Genomic DNA, 27319 nt, shown 5'->3' on the forward strand with positions numbered 1-27319 from the left:
GCACAGCCAGCTGAGATGTAGCATGGTCCTGTAGTGCCACAGAACCAAAAGCTGGTATGGCGGTTCGAGTCTGGCAAAGGGACCTTTGTTGCATTTCATACCTGTTTCTCTCTCTTCCCTTGTTTCCCGTTGGTCTGCTGGTATGGCAATAAGAAGATATTCAACGTAAATGAGACCTGGTTTTACAACCCAGCAGCCACTGCTGAGATACAGGAACCCAACTATATCTAAAATACTGTAAGGCACAGTGTAGGGTTTGTTTAGAATTAAAACACCTTTATTTCACACAGCATAGTTTAAAGTTGGAGGGAGACTTGCATCTTATATTTCTGATTGAGACTACATTCTACCCATGCAATAAGCTCTTCACAAGATTGAAGAAACATACAGCACCTGAAGAATCCAAAGAGCACCTGTATGTGATTACCATAGACCCAGCAGTGCTTAACAGTTTTAAATATAGCTGCTTGTTTTTCAAGAGACCTCCACCTACACATCAAAACAGCTGGTGTGGTAGTAGGTGGTTGCTAGGTGTGCTGAAGCTGAGCTGCTGCATCCTCCCATCGTCCAAAATTTGTTCTCCGGAGTCCAACAAATCTGAACTAGTCTGAACTTGGTGTACTTGGCGTTGAGAAAGACCCAATGTCAAACTGGCTTCAGTCAAAGCCTAGTACTTTTCCTGGGGGCATGGTCGCCATGTGTCACCACCTACTGTATCTGTTGTTTCAAATTAAAAGCCCTCTAGTGTTTCATACATGGTCCAGCTGTACACTTGGTGGTTATCTAGTCTTGCTTCATATATGCGCTTTCAGGCATGTTGCACAATACAAGAGATTGTCTGCGTCAGATGTGTCCTCACCTGCTGGAAATACTCCCTTTGGTTCAGGTGAGAGTACAGAAGACAGGACATGATTTTAAAAGTACGCTGCAGTTGTAATTCAGTTTTTTCACCACATTAAAATGGCTTATAGAAAATACAGGAAGTTCATTCTTCCATTAGCAGAGAGTTCAGGGCCTGTCAAAACAATGCAGTAGCTGGTTGTGTTTAACCAGCGTCAGCAACATGATAGAAACGTCATCAACACACCCACTCGCTCACTGTGAATTATCTGGAAAATGACCTGCTGTACACAGACTTTGTTCTAGTGAGCTGGCAGTATAAAGACCATTTAATGTCTGGTCTGTCTGATTCAGATATGTGCATTCATACATACAGCTCATCTGGGTCATATATGGAGAATTACAGGGTTGCACTTAGGCCTGGGTATCAGTACTCGATCAACCGAAATAAATCAATACCAAGTAGTATGGAAACATCTCCCGTGAAACAATACCTGCAATCGATACTTTCTGCACCCAGATCTAGAAAATATGACTATTTGTATGGACTTGCTCACAGCCAATCAATGCAAGCGATCTTCAATTTAATGCGACATGTGATCATCCCACTGCCACAGCAGCTACAACCTATCTGTGGTGGTGAAGTCGTGGTGAGTTAGCGCACTTAGCAGTTCAGCAGCCAAGATGCCACCTAAGTACTCTAAAGTGTGGCTACGCTACACGCCTGTTACACTGGATAAAAGCAAGTGCACAAAATGTGGAATGGGTATCGAATGAAGAAGCTGATGGTTACTGTCTCCAGCTTCTTGATTTTCAATTAAATGACTTAACAAAGAAGAATGACGTGTGGAGACACTTCAATATCGACACTGACGGTTCATTAGTTTAGTGCAGCAGCTACAACCGTACAGTTGGAGCAGAGTATGATAATGACACACTCAATGCACCACACCCACAGAACTTGCAGACTGATGACAGCCAGAGGTTGACGACTACTTTGCATCTGTATATGTCACTGCACAGTTAGTCATATAGGAATGATTATATAGGAATTAAAAGTCCCAATGTTTGTTCACTATTCAACAATATAGTAGGAAAATATAACTGTAATAAAATACACTAATAAATAATAATATTAATGACTGAGAAGTCAGAGTCTCAGTGGTCATTAATTAAGGTTTTGGTTGCAAAATACATTTTAAAATCCATCAGTGATGCAGCCTGTGAACAGGAAACACCCCTTTCTATCATTTCTATCCAATTCACATCTATTTTCCAGCAGTGACACTGCTCTGTCATGCAGCAAATATCACAAGAGCTCTTTATTTAATAGATCATTTACATCCCGGACACCTATGTATGTCTGAATGACAAAATCCCACTATTGTAACAGATTGATGAAGCCAAGTATCGACCTGTCACGATAACTACTTTTGTTGGATGATATATCGTCTCAGAAATAATCGCGATAAATTGTCATTTGAGGATAATTTTATACCACTGATATAAGATAATATAATAGCATAATAATACAAGGGGGGCAGGGGGTAGGATTGGAGAGTGGGTGCTACTAGGGGTGTGACGAGATCTCGTACACAACGATATTTCTCGTCGAAGTGAATTTTGTCCCACGAAGCTATAATTCAGAGGTGCACCAAAAAAAAAAAAAAGATCGGTTTTCTATCGCTCATTCGCACGTCATGTATTTTTTTTTATAATGTCACGTGTGGATCATTAATTTGTTACAGCTTCTACCTGCTGAGAAGATCTCACAGAAGTAGGAGATGAGGAGAAGAGCAGCAGCAGTAGGTTGATCTCAGGTCTCTAAACTGAGAGCCTGAGGTAGGAGGAGCAGGGAATCTAGTGCAGCTATGGAAGCCTAATAATGCAAAAAGTCAAATGAGTCACACTACCAAATTATAACACAATTTATATGTTGTTCTACTTATTATTTGTGATACAGAATTTGTGCAATTTACTTTTATTTCTGTTTTTTTATTAGCAATATATTATAATTTGTGATAATTGGATTCTTTATTTAATTTATATTTATATATTATATATTTTTTCTATTCTTTATAATTTACTTTAGTATTTGATTGTATCTAACTTTTGTATTTATGGTTGTTATTTCCATAAATACCAAAATGATCTATCTATAAAATATCTATATGGGGAAACCTTTTACAGTGCTGCATACTGCATATGATAATTATATATTTAGTGATTCATTACAAGCTGATTAGTTCAAACATTTCAATTCAATTTCCATTTTGTGAATTTCAAAGAAAAGAACAGTCATGTATTTCCTCATTGAAGTTTTTCTTAAAAATATAGTTAAAATATCGTCTCGTCTCGATCTCGTGAACCCAATATCTCGTCACACCCCTAGGTGCTACACTTCTGTAAAAACACAGACAGTTATTTATACAACTGTTAAAAAAAAGTCTTTATTCTATAAGAAAACTAAAAGCTGTGATCCAACATTTAGAAGCCTTAACCTCATCAACATAAAGCATACAGCAGGTCCAACTATCCTACAGTGTAGTGTACGACCAGGCCAGATATTTCCCACCAACCTCTGTAATGAATGAAATTGTCATAAATACTTAAAGTTTTATTCTTTCAATTTGTATTTTCAAAGTAAAAGTTAACTTTGAACTCCAGTGTGATGAAACAGAAAGACAGGGAACCTATTCATTAAACAATTAAATATTCTTAACAAATGGGGTAATGTGTTTGGATGATGAGAAATGGAAGATAAAGAGAAGTAAAGGAAAACCTTATATTCCACTGCCCCCTGCTGGATTCAACCCTTCCAAACTCATTAAAGCTCAGGTGAGAGCACAGTACAGGGCAATTACTGTTCAGCAAAATACAAATAATCTTTAAGCCGTTGCAAATGTCACTCATAAGTGTGGCAGCGAGGATAGCGGCATCGGGCTTTGCTGGAGCCACAGTCAGTAATTAGAGCTGACATTTCAGTCTAAAACGGTCATTAGTCACTTCCAAACGAAGCCTGATGTGATAACTGTAATATCTCTGAATTGCGGCAATTAGAAAAGGTTTGCCGGAGGGGCCTGGAAATTTTCATTGCCTTCTCAAAATGTCAACAATGGGACAATCTCATCAGTGCAAGGGTAGATGAAAATAAGCTTGTATTAATGTGTCAATAAGACAAGGTGTCTCATATGTAGAATTTGCAGAGGGAGTGATTGTGTTACATCTCTGAGTGTTTGAAATGCTCTTTAAAAAAAAAAAAAAAACTCTGTTATTGGAAACGAAAGCTCAGCCATTAAAAAGTGAGTACTTATATTTCAAGTTCTTTGTAATAGCATTATTTATGCATTCATTGAAACTAGGTTAGAGTATTGTAATGCTTTATTTACTTAGAGTAAGATCTATTCAAAAGCACACTGAAAGCTATCTGTATTTGTTCAGGCTTATGATTAGTTACTGTAAGTATATATTTGTGCTTTATGTCTGTGGGGAGGGGGGGGTGTTTCTTACTGTCTTGTGTGTGTGTGTGTGTGTGTGTGTGTGTGTGTGTGTGTGTGTGTGTGTGTGTGTGTGTGTGTGTGTGTGTGTGTGTGTGTGTGCACCTGCTTTTGTGTAAAGCACAATCAGTTTACAATGTTACATAAAATCAATATAATTACCTCACCTCTTCCTGTCCCAATAATTACATCATCAACTTATTGTACAATAACGTAAAGTTCAACATCATCGTGTCTATATATTGACTTATGATACATGGACATCCTGAGTGGAGACTGCAGAAGTGTATTATTATTCTCATTATATCAGTGGTTTAAATGATCTTCAAATGACAATAATATCGTTTATCGCGATTATTTCTGAGACAATATATCGTCCAACAAAAGTAGTTATGATGACAGGTCTAGTGGTTGCTCTGGATTTTATAAACTTATCTGGTTCATATTGTACATACTGTACTGTTAACTTCCCACTGTGCACCACAGGTACCTAAATCATGTGGATCTGTGGTTTATATGGGGTCTTAAGGTCATCTGTATTATATCAGTGGCATTGATTTTATCTGCATCTAACCGAAATGTCCCTAACATCTTATAATCTGGACTTCAGCTGGATGAATCTGATTAAACTGTGGTGATTTTCACACAGAACATCACATGTATACCTACATAAAGGAGATTTGGCAAAAACACCTTTAAATCTACTTTGTACCTTTAAACAGGAATGCATCACAGCTTTTCAATTAAAGCCAGTAAATAAGAAAAGCATCACATATTTTACATTATGAAACATGAATCATATAAATAAATACAGAAAGAATAGTATATAAATTAAATCATGAAATTGTGAAATATGTATCTTTTTAAAACTCAGCTCATTACTATGAAAGGAAACTCAAAACCTACCTGTTCAGCCTGGCTTTTGATTAAGAACTGAAGTGTTTATAGTCTTTTTATTCTATTTTATTGTATTTGTTTTAATGTTTTAAATTCTTATCTTTTCATTCTATTTTGCCTACTTTATTTTACTCTTTTTTATTATTATCATTCTAGGTTTCTTTTAACCTAGTTTTAGTCCAGATTTAATTAAACTTCCAGGTTTTATTTTATTTTCCTTTTGTCTTTTAATTTACTTTAACCTACACTACCGCTCAAACACCCCCATTTTTTAATTGAAATTCAAGCAGTTCAACTCCACTGAAGAGCTTGAAATGGTACAAAGGTAAGTGGTGAACTGCCAGAGGTTTAAAAAAAAAGGTAAGGTTACCCAAAACTGAAAATTATACAAAAACACTTAAAGTTTTTCCTACAGAGAAATTGTGAAGAAAGTCAAGTGTGTATAGTCAGTGAGTAGTTTCACTCAGAATCTGGGGGAAACTCTGAAAGGAAGAGGTCTGGCAGACCCAAAGCCACAACTGAGTCAGAAGACAAGTTTCTGAGAGTCAACAGCTTGCGTGATAGGCGGCTCAAAGGACAACAGCTTCAAGCTTCATAGTGGTCGTAGTAAGCAAGTCTCAGTTTCTACTGTGAAGAGAAGACTTCCAGTTGCAGGTTTGACAGGTGGTGCAGCTAGAAAGCCATTGCTAAGACCTCAGAATAAGAAGAAAAGGCTTGCCTGGGCCATGAAACACCACCAATGGACTACTGAAGACTGGAAGAAGCTGTTCTGGACTGATGAATCAACATTTAAAATATTCTGTTCATCACGCAGGAGTTTTGTTAGTAGGCGAAAGGATGGTTCCTCAGTGTGTGACATTAACTGTCACACATGGAGGAGGAAACATGGTGGTCTGGGGCTGTTTTGCTGGATCCAGGGTCGGTGGCTTGTACAGAGTGAGAGGCTGCCTGACCAAAACGGCTACCACAGCATTCTGCAGCGATGCCATGCAGTACCCTCTGGTATGAGCCTAGTTGGTCAGGGATTCATCCTACAGCAAGATAATGACCCAAAACATACATCCACTCTATACCAGAACTACCTCAGGAAAGAAGAACAAGATGATAAGCTTGAAAACATGGAGTGACCAGCACAGTCTCCAGACTTAAAAGATTGAAAGCAAAGCAACCTACAAGGGCCACACATTTATGGGAACTTCTGCAACAGAGTTGGGAAGAACGTTCTGCAGAATATTTGATTTCCATTGTAGAAAGAATGCCACGAGTGTGTTCAGCTGTTATATCTGCCAAAGGTGGCTACTCTGATGAGTCAAAAGTTTAGAATACATTTTGGTTTATAAATTGATTCCATGATTTCTTTTTTAACCTCAATTGTTTATTTGTTCTATGCTTTCATTTCAGAGTACAACGAGGCATTAAATAGCATCATTTTCAATAAAAAACTGGAAAAATTGGGGTGTTCTAAAACTTTTGACCGGTAGTGTAGTTTTACTCTAACTTTTAATAAACCCTTTCTCTTATTTAATTATTTTTATCTATTTAATTATTTAATTTTTTACTTATTTTCTAAACATTTTTAGCATTCTTATTTTCTCTTGCGTGCATTGGTCTTTTTATGTTGTCACTTGCTCTGTCTTATTATCAGCTTGTCAATCAACTAACTGTAAAGCACTTTGAACTACACTAGCTTGTTTGAAAGGTTGCTATAGAAATAACGTTTGATTGATTGATTGACATTTTATTTCATCTTCTAACAATAACAGATTGTTATTGCAGATTAGAACCAGTATGTGATGAAACGTGGCAGGAAATCAAATGATCATTGAGAAATTGTTTTATGAAATAAAATCAGTTTTGAAATATATAACAACTTAGTTAAATGATGTTAAATGATGATGACCTGCAATAAACTCTTACAGTGAAAACAGTATTATGCTTTCTGTTTATATTATATCATTTGTCTGATTTTATTGACATTATTTTATACATTATACATATATTTATGATGTCTGAGCACTTCAGGTCTCCATCGAATCTATGAGAATCCTCTACACAGCAAAAAGCAGCACTGCTGTGTATTCAATACTGTTTATTTTGGACTTTTAGTGGAATCATACTGTGATAATGTGATCTAAGCTTGTGTTTCCTACTGAATTACGTCCAATTTAATAATTCGAATCAAACTACAATTACACACGAAATGACAAACACGAAGAGTTTTGTTTGATGTGATACATCCGATATGAAGATTAGGATGCATGTGATTTTTCATACATTTACTAAATGTTAAATTAAATGTTTTCACACTAGAATGAGAGCTAAGAATAGCAGGACTAATATAGTAGAGTCTTAAAGGGATGAGAAAACCCACTTTTTTGATGGAGCTGCGGGTCTTCTCCTTCCACTGGTGGCTGCTCAGCTCCAGGGTGCAGTGAACGTAGGTTTCTCTGTCATAGGAGCCCAGGATGAACAGCCTGCAGGGGGAAGCACATGACGAGTATGAGAACTACAGCACTATTTATTCTCTTAGTCCATTTAGCATTCACACAACATTTCTTACAAAAGGTTTCTAGCAATATGGTTCCTTGAAGATCAACAACAACACGTATATATCTCTGGAATAAAAGGTTATGTTTTCTTTGTCATTCAATATATTTCAATTTGACCAACTTCAAGCCAAGAACATTAAAGAACAGGTCGATTCTGGAAACTGTGCTATCCAATAAAAATGTAATTCATTACATGATGTTGGTAAGCAGGGCTTCACTGCTGAGCCCACAGAGACATGTACCTCTTTCCTCTTTACATTGAAACCACAGACCTGTCCACAATCAACCCCTCTCCTTATCTTTATTATATTTAAAACATTTCACTCTACAGGTTTTCATACATCACAACTTTACACCTTAGGCCTGCACTATTGATTGTTTTTTTATTAGTTAATCTTCTTTTTCTTTGTTTTTTATTATTGAGTGATGAAACATTTAGTTAGTAGATAGTTAAAATTCTGGGAGGAAATTCCCAGATACCCAGAGAATTTTGACACTGTTGCTTGATGAGTGATTTATTGGGTTGCTTTATTCCTCTGACCGGAGTGAGCGGCCAATTTGTGCTGTTTTCTGTGGAGTTTATGGTGATGGTTTGCCCATCTTAACGCTGCTTTGGTTTTCTTGTGGATGGTCGCCATAAACTCAATTGAAGACAACACGAATTGACCGCGCTCACCATCCACGCCACTCACTTTATCACTTTTGTGTCACTTCCGGTATTTGGTACATTCCCTTTCCGTGATTTGTAAATTTGTCTGTGTCTGCCCACTGGGACCTTGCCAGTTTGTTTTCTAAAATGTAAATTTGTTTTGTCCTTGGTAAAAATGTTTTGCTCATATTATTTTGTTGTATAATATGTAAAAATGTCTTCAAAAATGTAAATTTGTTTCAAACTTTGTAAAAGCGTTTCACACTTTGTTATGTTATTTGGCACTTCCCAGCCACCATATTGTTCATTTTGTGATGGTTCCTCCACCATGTAAAGGATGAAGCTGGACTGGAAACTCTACACCAGCCTGTCTCCTGTGATGCTGTAAAGAAAAGGTGAGGTCACAGCAAGCTATGTTTTGGCTCCTGCTGCCCCCTGCTGCTCTGAAGAGATCACTGCATCAGTCTGTGTTAGTACTGTGATGCTGAGAAGATATATTAGATATTACCAGACTTCCTCTGTGTGAAATACAGCACACATATTTCAGGAATACCATTACCAGTCTTATCATGTTCAGATGTTCAGAGACATGATGCTGACGTCTCACTAAGCTTCACAGTACATCTGAAATGTGTGGACACTTCCCTCTGCTGGAGATCAACGGCACACTACACCTGATATGTTTACCGGTGACCCTCTAACAGAAAGCAAGCTTATGATAAGATCAAATTAAACATACAATACATTGGTAGACCAGGAAGAAAAGAGTTCCCACATCTCTTTCTAGACAACAAATTAAATATACATTACATACAAAACTATATGAATCAAACAATAGTTTTTAGTGTGCTGACACTGCTGTTATGGTAAGAGTGTAGTAGGAGGTGATGTAAGAGGGCAGGAGAAGAAGAAGAGAGATTGTAAGATAATAATGGACAGGACATTAATTATTAATAGATGAGCCGATCTGATAATCCTGTGGTCTATCAAACACACCCAACCACATCCAAGCATGGTTCAACACACACACACACACACACACACACACACACACACACACACACACACACACACACACACACACACACACACACACACACACACACACACACACACACACACACACACACACACACACACACACACACAACTTGTCTGTTTCTCCAAGGCAACGAAGGACAGGGTCCTCTATCAGGGCGAGGCTGTGTTAATTGATTTGACTGTTTGGCCAATTAAATTTGAAACATGTCAGCTTTAGACAAAGAGTTTACCTCAGAGAGGAGAGTTAGAGACTGTCTAACATTAAGCTCTTTGTATATGGTATAAATGATGGATCAGCTGCATTTAAATGATGTTGTTAAAGTTTGTGTAGAGTTTATATATGGTTTGTTTATGTATGGAACTGCATTTAGAAATGCTGATTGATCTGCCACAACAGCACAGTGAGTGATTTTCCACATCAGATATTAGCTGAGTGAGTGTGATGCAGTCTTATATCTAACTATCAAGTGCTGTAGATTGTACACTGTAGAGAGCACTGCTTCAAACATTTAAAGTATGATGCATGAAAGCATTTGTATTGAAAAACTGTGAAAACTACATCATGTCTTCATTTGGTAGTGAAGGAATGTTTAATGGAGCTTAATCTGCTTTTGATGTTCAGCTGACAACAGAGATGTATTGGAGCAGAAAAAATAAAGCACTGACACAACTCTTTACCAGAGATGCCTGGCAAAGAGTCAAGTAACTACTAAATTATCACAATAGTCATTATCAAATGCATGACAGGATTTACCATGTGGGCAATCTGGGCCCAGGGGCCCTCCATGGTGGGAGAAGGAAAAAAAGTGTACTTTTTTTTGTTGTCAGGCTTCACAGAAATACAACACACGGCTTGACCGATTCTTTTAATGTTGATAGCTTTCAGAAAACTATTATGTCAAAAACTAAATACGTGTCACAAGGTTTCCACCTGACAGCAAAGTTATCCAATCGCAAAAAAATAAAAGTTGTTTCCAGGGAAGTTAGTCTCATGATTGACTGTTTTATTTGTTTATTTGCAACTGGGTGAGTAATGATTGGTTAGCAGGCCACAATGCACTATGATGCCCAGGGGACCCTGAGGGTACTAATCCAGACTTGATCAAATTCAGGTTCATATTTATTGTTAAAAATGTTAATAGATGAAGCTGAAGTACCTCACTGGCTAAGCTTTTCACAATGAGGAGATACAAATATGTACAAAGTGGCACATTACAAAGGAGCTGGTGGTACACTCTGTTCATGTTCTTACTGAGGGACTAAAGTTCAAGTTCAAGTTAAATATAATAAGTTTAACTGTACTTTTAACACCACATAGGGTGCTATTTAACACGCAAGTATGAAGGAAAACTAATAAGGATGATATGGCCTACAAACTATGTCCCATTTTTGTCCCAGCAGTACAGAACAATCATTCATGACTTAATGAATTAAATGATGCAATCTGATTCTGAATGAGCAGTTTATACAGATTGATGGATTAACCTATGAAACATGATTCATATATTATTTATGTTATTTAAGTTTAGGAAAAGCTGACACTTATCCATTGAGTGGAGTAGCTTTGTGGTTAAGTAGCTGCAGCAGTGACAGTGTTTACTACATGATTAATGGTGCTGATTTAAAACAGCTTCACAATCACACTTGTAGTTTATAGATGATTGTCTCCTTACAGCCTGCAACCACTAAACATTTTACAACCGGCATTACTGGCTGCAGCATGCAAAGCATTTACTACATTTGTCAATTAGATTTAAGACTTTTTAATCCACTCCAACGCCATTTTTTAAGGAAGCTAAATTCAATTCTTTAAGACTTTTTAAAGATCATGCCATCAGCCATGCCAGTTCATTACATCCCCTAACTAAACTCATTTTAATACAATAACCCTTCATGAAGAAACTGTTTGAGTGAGACGATGATGACACTTTATGGTCATTATCATTTTTCTTTTTTCATTTTACTTTCATTTTTGTCTTTTTGATCTATTTTAACCTAGTTTTTTTTTTTTTTTCTCTATTTTTATTTATTAATGTATTTTTATTTTTCTCTTATTTATTTATTTATTTAATTGTTTTAAAACATATTTTAACATTCCTATTTTCTCTTGTGTGCATTGGTCTCAGTTTTTCTTTTTTTTTCTTTTTCTTTGTAAATTGTTCTTTGTTTTTGTTCCTTCATCATTTTAGTTTCTTCTCTTCATGTTGTTCTTGGTCCACATTGGTCCTGTCTAATTACTGAATTGAACTGAATTGAATTCCATTGAATTAGTGGAAATTTGTCTTCGGCTTCCTCCAATACATTAAAAATACCAATAATACACACCGTATCATGAAGACATTAAAAACACTACACAACATAACCACACATAAAAACTGACAATTGTAATAAGTTAAAACCTGATTAAAAAAGTGTCTTTAAAAAACAAACAAACAAAAACTTGAGTTTGCGGTGCATTCATTTTATATTCAGGGCCTGTATGGCATAAAGTATAAAAAGACCTCTTAAATATGTCACTGCTCCCCCTTTTACCCTGAATCGGCTGCCAGATGACAGCAACTCAAACTCTGCGTTATCAGTTTATCAATCAACTTTCAAGTACATTAACCTGTATGAAAGGTGCTATATAAATAAAGTTTGATTGATTGATTGTGGAGACGTTTTATTTCACTGGAGTTGGTTGCATTTAAACTGATTGAATCTACCATCACTGATATTAACGGTGTGGGATGAACTGGAACAAATATTCAACCTGGATGGATACCTGTTGCTACGTGATGTAACATCATCCTGTCAGACACTGATCATCACAATGCTGTGGGGCAGGAATTTACAACTCTGGAGAATCATTGTGTCCTCGGTCTTCACATTTGCATAGTAAACAATAGAGAGGATAAAATGATTGTCCGGTGATGATTTTCTGGAGTTTTAAAATCCTCACAGTATCATGATGAGGGCATTGCCATGGAAACAGGAAAGGACTGTATCCAAAAAAGATTGCTGTAATGTTGAAGCACACTATTGTCTTAAATATCATTGCTGCAGGAGTTCGGAGTTCCAGGCGTGTTTAGTCAGTTTTAACAATGAGGAGGTGCAGGAGTAATTAAAGGTGTCTTACCTGCTACATTCAGTCAGGGTGACTCTAAGTCTTCCTTCCACCAGTCTGCTGTCCTGCACTGACAGGTCCAAATCACAAGCCGACCCTGGCGGAGGCTGGACTTGAAACGGGAAAAACGGCTTGTATCTGGAGAGAGAAACAGAAAAACATCCAAAGTCCATCTTTACTGAAGTTTTTCAATGCGGGCTGATGTAACTGTGTGTTAAGAAATGATCAAAACAACCTACTAATGCAACTGTAACAGATGACCCTCACTAAAAAACACAAGAATCTGCTTGAAAATGTGACTTTTTTTTACATATTATAAGAGTTTTAATATACTGGAATTTACATTTCAGTAAAACATTTTATATATTTTCTTTTTTATCCAGTGTCTTTTATGTGTGTCATTGTTGTTTTTTTATGTGTAATTAGCCATTGGGGACACACAATTTCCATGTACTGCTGTGCAATGACAATAAAGGCTTTGAATTGAATACTTTGCATCATTTACATTCAGAAAAACCTGTTCACCCTCTTTGTCATGTATGAAGATGAAGTGTGGGAAGCGTTAGCTCTGAGTGGGGCAGAGTCACAGTGGAACTACTGGTGCTGGGTGCGGTCCTTGGTTTGAAAGCTGGCTCCTTCAGTTCAGCAGGGCCCGGGTTAATAAAAACAGTCATTGTAATGTGTAAGCATGATCTCACAGCACACGCCTGTCCTTTGCTATTTTTGGGCTATCCTGGTGTTACTGTGTTGTTGGCCTCGGGCTCCTGCTGTTCTAAATAGTGGACTTTGTTCAGCAAATCATCCACATTTTACTCGTGAAACTGATGCTGCAGTCTGTCAGCACAAGTTTCTGGTCAAATGAATTCCTGTATATGGTTCTATCAGGGTATTTAAACAGTCTATGTTCCTACAAATGAAGGGCACTGCTGTATTTTCACTCCTCAGATGAACCTGTGGTGTGACACTGTTTAAAATTATAGTTGTACAACTCTACAGCCCACACACCATGAAGCTGTGCTCTGCCTCAGTGCTGCACCATACAGTGAAGAGAAGGTTGCCTGGTCCTATCATAGAAGAGTTTAAAAGCCATTCATGATTATTTATGATATATAAATTAAGGGCCACGCAGTGTCTAAAACTTCTATATTATGATGGAATATTCAAAGAGTATGTAATACATTTCAAATGAGAAAGGAGAAGGAAGCAGGTAATGATACAGGGAACATACTCTGCATTACTAGAAAGGATTCAGCAGTGACATAGGCTATAAAAAAAGATGTTCAAAGTTCACCAATAGAAACCTTCTTGAAGTTTGATCTGAATATGAAAGCACAAAGCACTTTATTGATATTTCATTCTTATAAAGTAGCTGCTGAAAGTTTGAATATTCATCAATAGACAAAAACTGGTTGAAGTGATCGCTATGACGAAAACAGTCAGTGAGCTGGGAGAGTTCAGATTGTATACAGAAATACATATTCAATTAAAGCATTAAATACATTCTTTGAAAATAAAGATTGATTTTAAAAGTGTCCTCTGAGAAAATCAGACAGCCTACAGGTTGAAAATGATGATAAAATGTTGATGGGTTACTTGCAAGTATAATCCTGCCGCCATGCATACAGTCTCAAAGGTTTTCCTACAGTCACAAATGCAGGTGTAATGAAACTGGGTGGGGGGGGTTGGGGGCTGAACATACTGGCACCAAACAAAGTGTGTATGAGGGAAATCCAGAACTGTTGGTTAATGGGTTTGGGCTCAAGGATATCACACATTAGTGCACAGTACACATTGGCACTGGAAGTTAAAAGGTAGGAATGCAATTTTTCAAGTCTGTCTTAACAACAGTCTACAATGTAAGGGATGGAGGACTAAATCCATGTTCCTGTTCATATGGATACCTGATTGCTGGTTTAAAAAACACTTGGGGGGGAAAAAAAATGGTGAACCTGTCCTTTAAGACTATAAAACACATTTGCTGATGGCATTCACAACCCAATCATACTGATGGAGAAGTCTTTCTGTTCCCGTAAAGAAAGTGACCTGTAGAGTAGGACAGATCTGAGAGTTGAATGTTAAACAGGAGCAGACAAAAGTTGTTCTTGAGTAGCTGCTGATGTTGTTTGTGCCTTCGTGGCCTCAAAAGGGGGGAAACAGCTTTGGCGGATGGTGAGAATTGTGTTCATTAGTAAAGCTGGGAGGAAGTCCTCTCAGGCTACGTGACGAACTTACAACCCACATTTGCAGCTTTCTGTACATGCTCACTTTAACTGCAGATAACCTTTGTTTGTGCTTTCACCTATACCGACTCATTCACGAACAACAAAAGAACATGGTCAGTTTCCAACCAAAAAAACAAACCAAAAACATGCGGAATGTTGGTCCATGATGACTTTTTCTAATTTTTTGTATTTTTCTCCAATTTCTTATGCAATTACATATAATCTGAATATGACACATTAGAGAAGATATAATAAACGGGTCACTGATGCACCTCCTCCTTATCTGTACTTATAAGATCTTACTTAAGAGTCATCTCTCACTGTCCTTAGAGAACAATCATCTCCTTGTTTGTGTTTGTGTATTACGTTGTTGAAGCAACAGTAACGGGAGCCTGCTCCAAAATCATCATTCCTACTTAAATTCTTAGTGCAGCTATAGCTTGTGTCTTTGTTTTGGGTATTTTTTTTTTTAAGTCAAAGCTCCAGCAACACTTGTAGTAAAGATCTACTTTATTAATAGACCAACGTATTACAGCTTGCAGCCTTCATCATAAAGGTCATCATAAAACACATTACAAACAGTATTTAAATAGGGTAGTTAAAAAGCAGAAACAAATTAAAAAAGTTAAACAAATTAAAAAATAAATAACCAATAGCCACTTCTGCAAGAACTTGAGTATCACCCTTTGGTTGCATTTTTCTGGTTTATGGACTAAATATGGTGTCACCCATGTCATTTATTAGATACTCCTCTTGTCTGGGATAATGATTGGCCTGAAGTCACATGACATTATACCCATACCCATATACTCTTAGTAGATAACCTATCGGCTGATACATGTCTGGATGCATTTCATTGGTTATTTCTTGTATATTTCTTTTCTGTTATTTAACTACCCTATTTAAATACTGCTTGTAATGATGACCCTAATGAAGGCTGCAAGCCAAAACGTGCTGTTCAACTTGGTCTATTAATAAAGTTGTTCTATACTACAAGTGTTGCTGGAGCTTTGACATTTTAAACTTTTTTCTCTTCTCTGTGCCCCTTGGAAGTAGGTGAAGTTGTGCCAGAAACCTCTACTTGGTTTTGGATTTCAACATCAGTAAGCCTTTAAAGAACATGGCGACTCTGGTTTCAGAATGAGTGTACTGGAGTCTTGAGTGTGTGACATCCTGAGTGTGTTTAACAAGTGTGGAAACAGTATACACAATGTCAAATACTACGTTTACAAGGAAATACTAACTTTCATTGTCAAACACTTCCAGCCAAACTCGGAGCTAAACACGTCAAGGTAAAAGAATGGAAAATACAGCAGAGATGTGACATTTCACAGTTAAGTGGACAAAGCCCTTCTCTTCTAATAGAGATGCAAAAATAATTCAATTGTGTTCCGTTTTTGGCATTTGCTCTCTCAAATCCAATCCCTCGGCTTAGTTGACAGTTCGGCTAATGAGAAGTCAAAAGGCTTTAGGCACAATACAAAAGACAGAAATTCCTTATAAGAAGGAAACTTGACTCCAGTCAGAAAGCTCTTATTAGATTACCCTCCTTTTTCTTCCAGTGAAAAAGCCTCACACACACACACACACAACCAGGAATGCTGTTAGCTTATACAGTTTCAGGCCTAAGCTGCTATCATGAGCATAGCATTTACTATGCACCATACAGACTTGGGTGTTATGTAAGTAATTAAAGCATTCAGACATCATGAAGTAAGATCACTGAAGAGCTTTGTTAGGTTTATGGAATAATAAGTTCATGTTAAAACGATGCTGGCTGATAGAAAAGGCTGCTTAAATTTCACAAGTGAGTTGTTTTTAACCCTAACCTCCATATTACAACCTTTTATCATCAATAATCAATACATACATCAATAATCAATCAATACAAAGTAGAAAAACAGCCTGATTTGAAATGTACAGTTGGTACAAACATTTTGGTAAAAGGAGACTGATAAAAAAAGTAACATCTTACATTTGTATCTTTGTTGTCTGTTTAAATTGGTAATAATCTATACTTTTAATAACAATGTATCACATGTCGGTATCATATGCTTCAAAATGATGGAATACTCTACCTAAAGCTATAAGAGATGTGAGCTCTGTGAACATTTTTTAAACAACAGCTGAAAACATATATTTAATCTGGCTTTTAATTAGTGTTATTTTAACTTATTTAAATTATATAAATGTCTCACTTATACAAATTGTCTAATTTTATTATTTTTAATGTGTTTATTTGCTGTTTTTTTATTGTATTGTATATATCATTATTATAATTAATATCAGAGGCTGTGATAAACCTACAGAGAATTTTCAGCTAATTTTTATGGAGCTTTATAGTGAATTTTAGCTCATTATTTAGCTGTCCAACTGCAACTTCGCTATTTTGGCTCATTCTAGGGATGTCAATGATTTGATTATGATGACAATGATTATCCATTCATTATAGTTAATAATTTAATTGATTAAAAATACATTGACTAATAATGCAGAAGACGAGGGACATGTTTTGTAACGGTCAGATAATGTACTGTAGATTTGCTGCAGTACCCGGCTGCACCTCTAGGTGGCTTTTACTGTTTAATCAGGCGGGGAGTTCCGGTCCTCTGAAATGAGGCCAACACGGAAGTAACTTAAAACTGTATTCTATCAAAAGGCCACCAGGGGGCGACCGTTTTGGTGTCAAAAGGACTTCCGTCTCTATACAAGTCAATGGAGAATTCACCAACTTCTCACTTGATTTCTAACCTCAGTAAACATTTTCAAAATGTGTTTATGGTCTCAATGGCTAGTTCAATGCAGTATGATGTTCATTTGTGAAATTTTGGCCTCCCTGATTTTATATTTGATGATAAAGCAGGGTATGCATTAGGGCGTGGCTACGTCGTGATTGACAGGTTGATTGGTTCACAGGTTCAGGAGGGCGCCTCATGCCCTTCCTGATGCCCATATAAGTAGAACCTGTGTTTTTATTTTTCCCAGCATGCCCCTGAAATTTTCAAGATGGCGCTGCTCAGATCCGATACTATTGGCCACTGGTTTAATAGGAGGGAGTCACAGATTCAGATGATAAGAAATCTGCTCTTCACTCACTGTTAGGTAGAGGCAAAGCGCAGCGCAGGTATACATTGTCAAAAAGTGCACAATGTAGCTATTCATGTTTCTAGGCAACAAGGACCCTACTGGAGTATTTGAAGAACACTGCCACCAATTTCTCCAGATGCCATCAGCTGTCTCAGACTATTTTGTGTACGATGTATTAGTTCATGTCAGAAGAAGAAGCTGGCAATTGCATTAGTTTTCCTGGAAAGATGGTGGTATGTTTTTAATGTGGTGTTATAGAGTTCAGGGAACTCTGAAACCTCCTTGCATGTGTCACATACAGCTGTTATTTTATTGGTTGCACTTCAAAAAGGTCAGCGGCAGCCAAGGTCAAAGTCGAAATAATTTGAAATTTGAGTAGGGTGCTTGGTGACAATTTCAAGCAGTGCGCCAAATCAAGGGTAGCGCTTGGTGCAGTCCAAGTACCTCCCTGCAATCCAAGCAAGAAAAAGGTTGCAGTGTGCCTCGCTCTGCTCACTGTGGCAGTCGTGTTCATAAACTCAAAGTTGTAAAAATTCAACAGAGTTGTAGTTTGGTGGCTATCCAATTTAGCTAGCTATCTGAGGCTCAAACTAATGCTTAATTAGCATATTCAACAGAAGCAGTTGGGACTCTTAATTTCACATGCTGCCAATAAAACCAAAACTAAAGTAAGGAACTATAAGAGCATCACTGCCTGTAAATGTATTTTAGTGGTGGCAGTAAATGTTAATTGATAAAGTTCCTGTTAGTGACTCTAATGACTCTCCTCTCACAGTCTCATGTTATTTCCCCTTACAGTGGCACTAACACTCAGTCTTACTCATGTCCCTGTTTGGCCCCTATAGGATCACCAATGATAAGCACACCCAAATGGAATCTGCAGACTTTTTTAGAGTGATCAGCAGTGATCAGGAATGAAAACCTGTGGAATTCTGCAGAATGTTTTTTTGCTTGTAATGTGATAGAAAATATTTATTTAAGATAAGAAAGACAGTTTCTTTTTAGAGCAAGTATAGAATTAGAGCTCAGTCACATTGTTCTGGGAATGAAAACAAAGTTTTTGCCCACTGATAACAAAACACATATCTCTTCCTGTATTTGTTCATATTGCCCTGTTAACTACTATGACTCACAAATAGTGAAGTATGGTTTTATATGTCCAGTGTGTTCAGCTACTTACACAAAGTCATGTTTGATTGGGTGAACTTTTCTAAATGCCCCTGACACATTAGGAGCAAACATTTTAACAAACTATTTTACAGGAAAAAGACGTAATAATGTAAAAATACTGATTTTATGACATCTTTGGCATATGATAAGAGATAAATAAGCAAGTAACACAGTGACACAGGATTCAAAGTGGGAAAAAGTTCATACTGATGGAGTTTTCACCGGGTCTTAACATTTTGAGTTTTACAAGTCGCATCTTTAAGGCTGTTTCCACTGCAGGAACTTCTGTGTAATTTTACGAGGCGTGTGTCTCCATAGCAGGAACCACCCCTGAAGGACAATCTCCCGGAACTTTTACGGGGGCAAAACGAGTCCCTGCCTCGAGGTATGTACTCCGTGTGGCCCCGAAAAATTCCTTGATGGGGCTTGAGGTTGACCCGGTGCTGATTGGGTATACTCAAAGCGGGATGTGAAATCAACAGAAAGCACCAAAATAAGAACCATTTTTAAGAAGAGTAGTAGTAGAAGATGGAGATTATGCAACGATGCAAACTGTTGCAGAATGATTACGTCACCTCCAGAGTCTGGTGGGTCCTATCAAGGCCCTACTCTGCAATGGAGACACAACGGATGAGAGTGAGAGGACGTTTTTTGTAAAGTTCCCGCCTCCTAAATTTTACCCAGAACTTTCTTAATGGAAACAGGACTGATATTGGTTGAAAATCTGCGGAAATCTGTGTCATCAGAATTCTGCAGGCACAGACTCCAGGTGGGCCTGATGATAAGTCAATAATCTTAATGTTTAGCACAATGATAATGTGATAATGTATTCTTTAAAACATATTGTTTATTAGGGCTGGAACTCATTATGACTCATCAATTACTGATAGCTCAGCTGGATTTTCACTCTTTTAATAGTCAGTATGAAAAGGAGGAATGATTACAGAGAGGAAAACCTCTTTCACTGTTCATATGAACACCTGACTGCTGTTTTGAAAAATTGCGAATGCGCCCTTTAAACCCACAACTGTACCTACATATAACATTAACCTCAGCATGAGTTTTATGATGATTTACCCTCAGCATTTGCTCAGGTCACAGTTCAAAATGGTGTTTAACATAAATAAGCAAAGAGGAAAACATTAACAGGCTTCTCAGTTTCAGTCAATATCTGTCAGTCGAAATGACCATCACATTCTACGAACTGCAGTCAATTAATCAATTTCAATGAGGGAGACAAACTACACAGTGAATCTTGGCTGTTAGCCAGTGTCTGTAACAGTATGTCTGATGGAACGCAGAGCATAAGACACAACTGTTGAGGTATGTCAGCAGCTGGAGGGATATACCTGTTAAGGTATGTCTCAGCCTCTGCATGGAATCCTAAATGTGGTTACTATCTAGCATCTCCCAAAGAACCCTTTAGCTGAAGCACATCACATGAATATTTGAAGCTTATTCATTGGCCCAGAAACAGCTTGTCCTATCAGTCTGTAAAACTGTATGTTAGACTCTGCTGCCAAAGTGGACACAGAGAGGTGATGAGAGTATGGATTGGGGACTGTTTTAGTGTTAGCTTCAACATAGTCAGATGTCATTATAATTAACAGCAGTTTGACATTGTTGTTATTATTATACAGTTAATGTTTTAAAATGATATATTGTGCCAACCCATTCATGTTTGACCATATTTAATTCTTCATTAGGCTTTCATCAACCATCAATTTGCATAGTCTTTTAAAATCTAACTGAATTATCATCTCCAAGCCAATAATATGAATGGTATATGGATCAGAAGGGGCTGTGTTAATGGGTTTTTGGACAATGGGTGAATATTTTGGATAGTTGTTTATAAATTATATATATTAGTTATTAGAGGAGTAGTGATAAAGGGATGAGAATTTATAAGTATATGCAAGCCTGTCACGATTTTTGTTGGACGATATATTATCTCTGAAATAATCGCGATAATTGATATTATTGTCATTTGAAGATCATTTTATACCACTGATATAATGATAATATAATAGCATAATAATGATTGGAGAGTGGACGCTACACTTGTGTAAAAACACAGAGTGCCATTATGGTTGGAGACAGAGTTATTTACCTTTAATTCTGCTACAGTCTCCACTCAGGACGTACACAGTGAGGAATGGAGGACACTACTTGCTTAGCCAATGTGACATGAATAGAGTCTTAGCTGCTAATGTGAAGTGTGGTAATACTGAGGTCAATAACATCAAGGCCACGTCCATGTATCATATGATAAGTCCATATATAGACATGATGATGTTGATAATTACTTTATTGTACGATAAGATGATAACATCATTATTGTGGCAGGCCTAAGTATAATTTTCTTCATACTCCATTTCGAACACATAAATAATATGCAACCAACATCACCAAGTCCAATTCCCTGAGTAGCTGCTCCTTCCTGTCTTAAAACGATTTCATTGGCTGAGGGGCTGAGGGTTAATGTAGAGCAGGATTTCTGGCTGTGACATGGACTGAGCTGCTGCTGCTGCACTATTTATACACTGTGACGTTGCAAAAGGAGGTGAATGATACATTATGGAGCAGCTAATGGCTGTTTTTAAACTATAGTACTACTTCTCCAGCTCCAGGCAATTAAAGTGCGTGTTGTTTTACAAACCTCATCTCTCGCTCCCGGGCCATGAGCCAAATGAACAGCTGATGGCCCAATCAATGCATGAGTCTCCTCCTGTCTGTGCTACAAACACACACACAAACACACACACACACACAGGCTGGGCTAAAAGGCAACTGGACTCCCTCTAAAAAAACAGCCAGATGTTTGCAGTGGTGCTATCACCCGCTATCACCCCCACCCCCACCCCCACCGACCCCTTCCTATCTCTCTCTCTCTCTTTGACAGGAAACGACAGAAAGAAAGAGGTTAAAGAGGAGCGACGACACATATCTACAGCTCAATTATGTAACAAATGATGATCCCTGTTTTACAGAGCACACACACACATAGGAGTTTTATCTCCAAGCCCAATTTTAAATTTTAATTATCTCGTCCGGTCATGTGAGAATGTAATTTGGTCTAATTAGCAGTTTCCCAAAGGTAAACAAGCTAGAGTGATAACACACCAGTACAGAATACATTACAGTGAATAGGGAAGCTTTCCTAACTTCCTTACCTGTAGTAGAATACATACTGTACATACTGTATATTTGTCTTGTGGCTTTTGTCAGAACTGTGTAAATGTTTTTACCATGTACTGTCAATGTTTAAACTGAGAGCTTACTGTCAAATAAAAGCTCCTTATAAAACACAAAGGCCTAGGATTTTACTAGATAACTGAGAGCTCAGAACCAGGACAAGACGAGCTATTATTACTGCAGGGACTCAGTGTGTGCCTGACAGAGGAACATTTAAAATGCTTAACTTTCAGTATCACATCCTTTTAGAAACTGGGACGACCTCGGATCAAAAGTCTTCACTGATTTAGTGTGTGTTAAAAAGATAAAAAATGATGCCGGAATCAATGCTATGACAAATGTACACTGTCAGATGTGTGTTGACCCCTTTTAACCCTTACATACTGTTCAGGTCAAATTTGACCCTTTTTGACATTTAACAGCTGTAAAAATGTTATACTTTTGTATAGGTGCTACACATTTTAGTCCATTGAGGCTGTTCTGGGTCATATTTGATCTGTATCTATTGAAATGTGTTTTAGGTAAATGAATAGTTGATAGTTTTAATAAGATAGTAGTTATGAGGATTTCTTTTTATGATGTAGCAGTGAAGACTGATGGCTCTAATGGTTATACAATAAACCCCACACTTCCATAAAGTTCTTGTCATTTTCACTTTACATAAAATACATTTAATCATTATTACTATGTTATATTTTCATGTCTTAGGTAAAATAGGACATGATATTGTGTGATAGGAGATGTTTTTCTCCAAAAATGAATGGTGTAAAGCGCATTAGAACTCGGTCTCTCTCACGCAGAACATTAGATGCTTGGTCTCTCTCACGCTACCAGTAGAACTCAGTCTCTCTTGGTCTCTCTCGTGCAGTAGAACTCAGTCTCTCTTGGTCTCTCGTGCAGTAGAACTCAGTCTCTCTTGGTCTCTCTCGTGCAGTAGAACTCAGTCTCTCTTGGTCTCTCGTGCAGTAGAACTCAGTCTCTCTTGGTCTCTCTCGTGCAGTAGAACTCAGTCTCTCTTGGTCTCTCTCGTGCAGTAGAACTCAGTCTCTCTTGGTCTCTCTCGTGCAGTAGAACTCAGCCTCTCTTGGTCTCTCTCGTGCAGTAGAACTCAGCCTCTCTTGGTCTCTCTCGTGCAGTAGAACTCAGCCTCTCTTGGTCTCTCTCGTGCAGTAGAACTCAGTCTCTCCTGGTCTCTCGCCTGTGTATGAACATTTCCTCTTGCCTGTAGACAGCAGTCTGTTCCACAGCCTTTGTTGCTAAGGTGGTTGCTAAGGTTTTTCCATGTGTTTTTTGGACCGGATTTCAGCTCAAACACATACGGATGTTTTCGAACAAAAAAAGTGTAATTGGTGTTTTGTAAAATGGTGTATTGAAGTGGCACAGATATGCCAGTAAAGTCCCAGATCATAAACACAGACCTAGAATGTGCAGAATAAGTTAAGTCCCCTTTAACTGAAAAAGCAGAAATTAGCAGTTCCTGTCCTCTAAACTCCCGGATGTTTGGAAAACACAGACAGGGAGCTGGACTGATGACAAAAACCATGTACAATCATCGTGGATTTAACATAGTATTCCCCCATAGCTGGACTCCTGACTCGACATGGGTGCTGTAATGCCTGGATTACCTCCAGTGGGCTGCAGTCCCAGCTCCCCTCTCTCCCCTTCTCTCTCTCTCCCCTTCTCTCTCTCTCCCCTCTCCACAACAACTACCATCTGTGCCACTCAGCAAATCCCAAGGTCTAGCTTTCATTCTGTAAGGCCGCTCATCATTACATCATCTCATCACACTCACTGGCTCTGCATGATCGTGGGTGATATACACACGCTCACACAAACACACTTACAGTTCTATCTGCTGCGGCGCTCTCCCACACGACTCAGAGGCAGTAAATGAGTGTTTAACGCTCGCATTTAACAGTTGGACAGGCGGCGCAGAACCTTTGATGGGGCATTTAAGCGTATTTCACACACACACACACACACACAAACACAAACACAGACACACACACACATATACTGACACCCCAACCTTTCTGAAGGGCATCCAGCTGGCTCGCTGCAGTCTCAGGCACAACTTCCTGCATCTCTAAGCTCCCCAAAGAGTAAAAAAAGCTAATCCTGATTCATGCTGTAGTGTTTAATGCTTTTTAATATGTAGATTTAGGAGTCTTGGTTATTTATCAGGCTTTCCTGTTGTGTTTTATTATACTGTGGAATGAAATTAAGAGTGTCTCTACTAACATCAGAAGAAATGATTACTTTTATTTTTGAAATATAATGAGCTTTGGGGAAAATGAGCAGAGGCACTTCACATAAATGTTGGCGATTGTTGTCATGTAGTAACTAAATAAGTTGTGTGTTTTTGACCACAACTAATAGTCTTTTCTTGATTAATTATAAATTTGGTCTAAAAATTGCCCAAAGAATGATTAAAAAAACACTCATATCTACTTCCTGAGTCCCAAAGTGATGTCTGACCAACAGTCCAAAACTTTAAAAAGAACGTAGCACAGAAATATCAGATGGAGTACTTAACTTATACAATGAGCAGGAATCTAAAACTATTTGAAAAAAAGAATGAATTGAATTGCTGACACCCAATAAAGGGGGAGCACCTTATTTTGAATAAGGCCATTTATGTTTTTTCTTTCATTGTATTTAATTTTGAAATGTTCTTTGCTGCTCTTGAGGAAGGTGGAAACTTGGGAAAAACCCATGGACCTATGACATACAGCAAGCAGACTTTTTTTTCTTTTTTCTATTAATTTAAAATGAATTGTTATTATGCTGTATCACTGGGTGATACCTAATCGCATTACAACATTCTTTTGTCATCACGCTGTAGCAAAATGTATAAAATGATGACAATAAATAAAGTATAAAAAAATAACTTGACTAGATAGAATAGCTGCCACTTTATTTTCTGTGAATTGTTTCATGATTAATATCAATTTTTTCTGTCAAAAAGAGAAAAATGGCTTTAAGATCAAGCTTCTTTGAAAACAACCAGCTCGACACATTTTTACATAATGGAGTCTGAAGTTAGTTTAAAGTTGGTAGTGAGCAGCTGGACTGTTACCAGCAGCTTCTATTTCAGGGCTGACAAACTCATTTTAGTTCAAGGGTCACATACATCCCAGTCTGATCTCATGTGGGTCGGACCACACCTTTGCATAATAACCTATAATTAATATAGAATATATTATAACTTTACCATAATAAACAGCCTGAGATGTCTTAAGAAAAATTAGCACTATCAACAATATTATGTCTCAGTCTGGAACACATTTTTGTTTTATTGATGCTCATCACAGAAAAGGCTTGTTCATAACATTTTTGCAGCCAGGTGTGTGAATTTGGGGTTACCCTGGTAACAGAAACTGTTAAACATGTGTCCAAGACCACTGAGTCAAATGTGTCCTTCACATCTGAATCACGCTACAAGTCACTTTACTCAAGTTGGACGTCTGTGAGCAGATCAGAAGCCAACTGTGAATGTAAAGTGTAAATAAATGAGAATAGCAGCTTTTTTTATTTTTAAAAATACTTTTAAAAGTAGTTTTTAAAGAATTAAACTTACACAATTACTTTTATGCAATTAGTATTTCATTATTACGACTTTTGGGGACTTTTAGAAATAAGTTTTGAGTTGTTTTTTTTTCCATTGGATAATTAGAGATGTGTTTCTGCAACGTTACTCATCCCCTTAAATGTGGATGTAACTGCTGTAAACTAAGCAATTATCTATCTATCTATCTATCTATCTATCTATCTATCTATCTATCTATTTAACAGTTAACAATACAAGCAGAGATTTCCAGTGTTCTGACAGTACAGAAGTTGCAGATTCAGACGTGCGCAGCCCTCTCTGACCTCTGTGCACACTCTGATAGCATCACCAGCCACTGCAAGTCAGCCAGGCTCTGACATAAAAAAAAAAGTCTGCAAGGTCGAGCAGACAAAGAGAGTGTTGAGACAGAGGAAGTGTGTGTCAGAGGGAGCAGGAGACGTTTGCACACTGCGCTATGATAACTGATAGTCAGTCTTTTCTCTGGTAACTCAGGGCGGGTCACAATACACACTTGTGTTGTTGTGGTGGTGCAGTGAGAGGGCATCTTTCATTACAAGATGCCTCAAGTCTCTCCGGCCAATGAAATTTCAGCAATTTCTGCATGTAGCATGTGTGTGTTCACAGTTTCAGCACCGTGGTTTCTAATTCGATAGGTAACAACAGTGAAATAAATTCCTTATAAAAGCAGATTTCTGTTTAGTTTCGCCTACTCTCTCCTTACACACACACACATACACACTCATACACTCAACTTCTCTTTTTTCCCTTCTCCCTTTCTATTTTTCTAACTTCTTTAAACTCACTTCCCGTCTTTTATTTTGGCACAGAGCCTTTGGACTTTTTTGTGTTACTGCATCCCTCATAGAATATACTGTAAAAATCATTAAATAAATTAAAAACCCTGATTGGAGATCATCTGTGAGTCAAATACATCATCAGAAAGTCACATGATGAAGATAAAAAAAAACATAATAATACTGAAATGTACAGATAAAAAAACATCCAAATATCTCAGTAAGGTCACTAACAAATACATGTAAGTGTGTCACACAGAGGCTTTAAGAAGCTACAGGGATCTATGGCTGAGCCGGGAGACGTGTGCGTGTGAACATAGCAACTGTTACCCGGGTGTTTCCCCGGTAGCAGCTTTATGGCAGAGAGGCAAAAAGAATGCCGCTGTTAGAAAAAAAAAAAAAATCTCACATGACATCTGGACTAGTGTTAGCTTGAAGGCAAAAGAGAGAGAGGGAGAGAGAGTCTGACATAAAGTGGAAGTAGATGGTGAGCTTTTTGGTAATTCTACTAAATCTAGTAAAAATCAATGTTATAGAGGTGAGACTGTTATATTTTTCAGGTTGTGTGCCAGTGTGGAATAAAGTGCTACATATAAAGTGGGCAGTGAAGGGAGATCTGCGAGCACCCATCAAACTGCATTTGTCTCTGACTGTAGAACATGCAGGTGATGTGAGCTTTTACTTTGAAAAAACAAATGAGA

At 37.6% G+C, this 27319-nt stretch overlaps 1 protein-coding gene across 1 annotated transcript in view; it reads right to left on the minus strand.

The window, feature by feature from the left end:
* pdzd8 (PDZ domain containing 8) overlaps positions 1-27319 on the minus strand; it is a 53186-nt gene that overhangs the window by 23061 nt on the left and 2806 nt on the right. Inside the window, exons 2-3 of the mRNA XM_062429975.1 lie at positions 12592-12717; positions 7606-7708 (exon numbers count right to left, since the gene is read on the minus strand). Of these exons, the coding sequence (XP_062285959.1) occupies positions 7606-7708; positions 12592-12717 (229 nt within the window). The remainder of the gene's footprint in view (positions 1-7605; positions 7709-12591; positions 12718-27319) is intronic.

Source organism: Scomber scombrus, chromosome 12 (genome assembly GCF_963691925.1).
Source record: "Scomber scombrus chromosome 12, fScoSco1.1, whole genome shotgun sequence".
In the NCBI taxonomy this organism is placed as follows: Eukaryota; Metazoa; Chordata; class Actinopteri; order Scombriformes; family Scombridae; genus Scomber; species Scomber scombrus.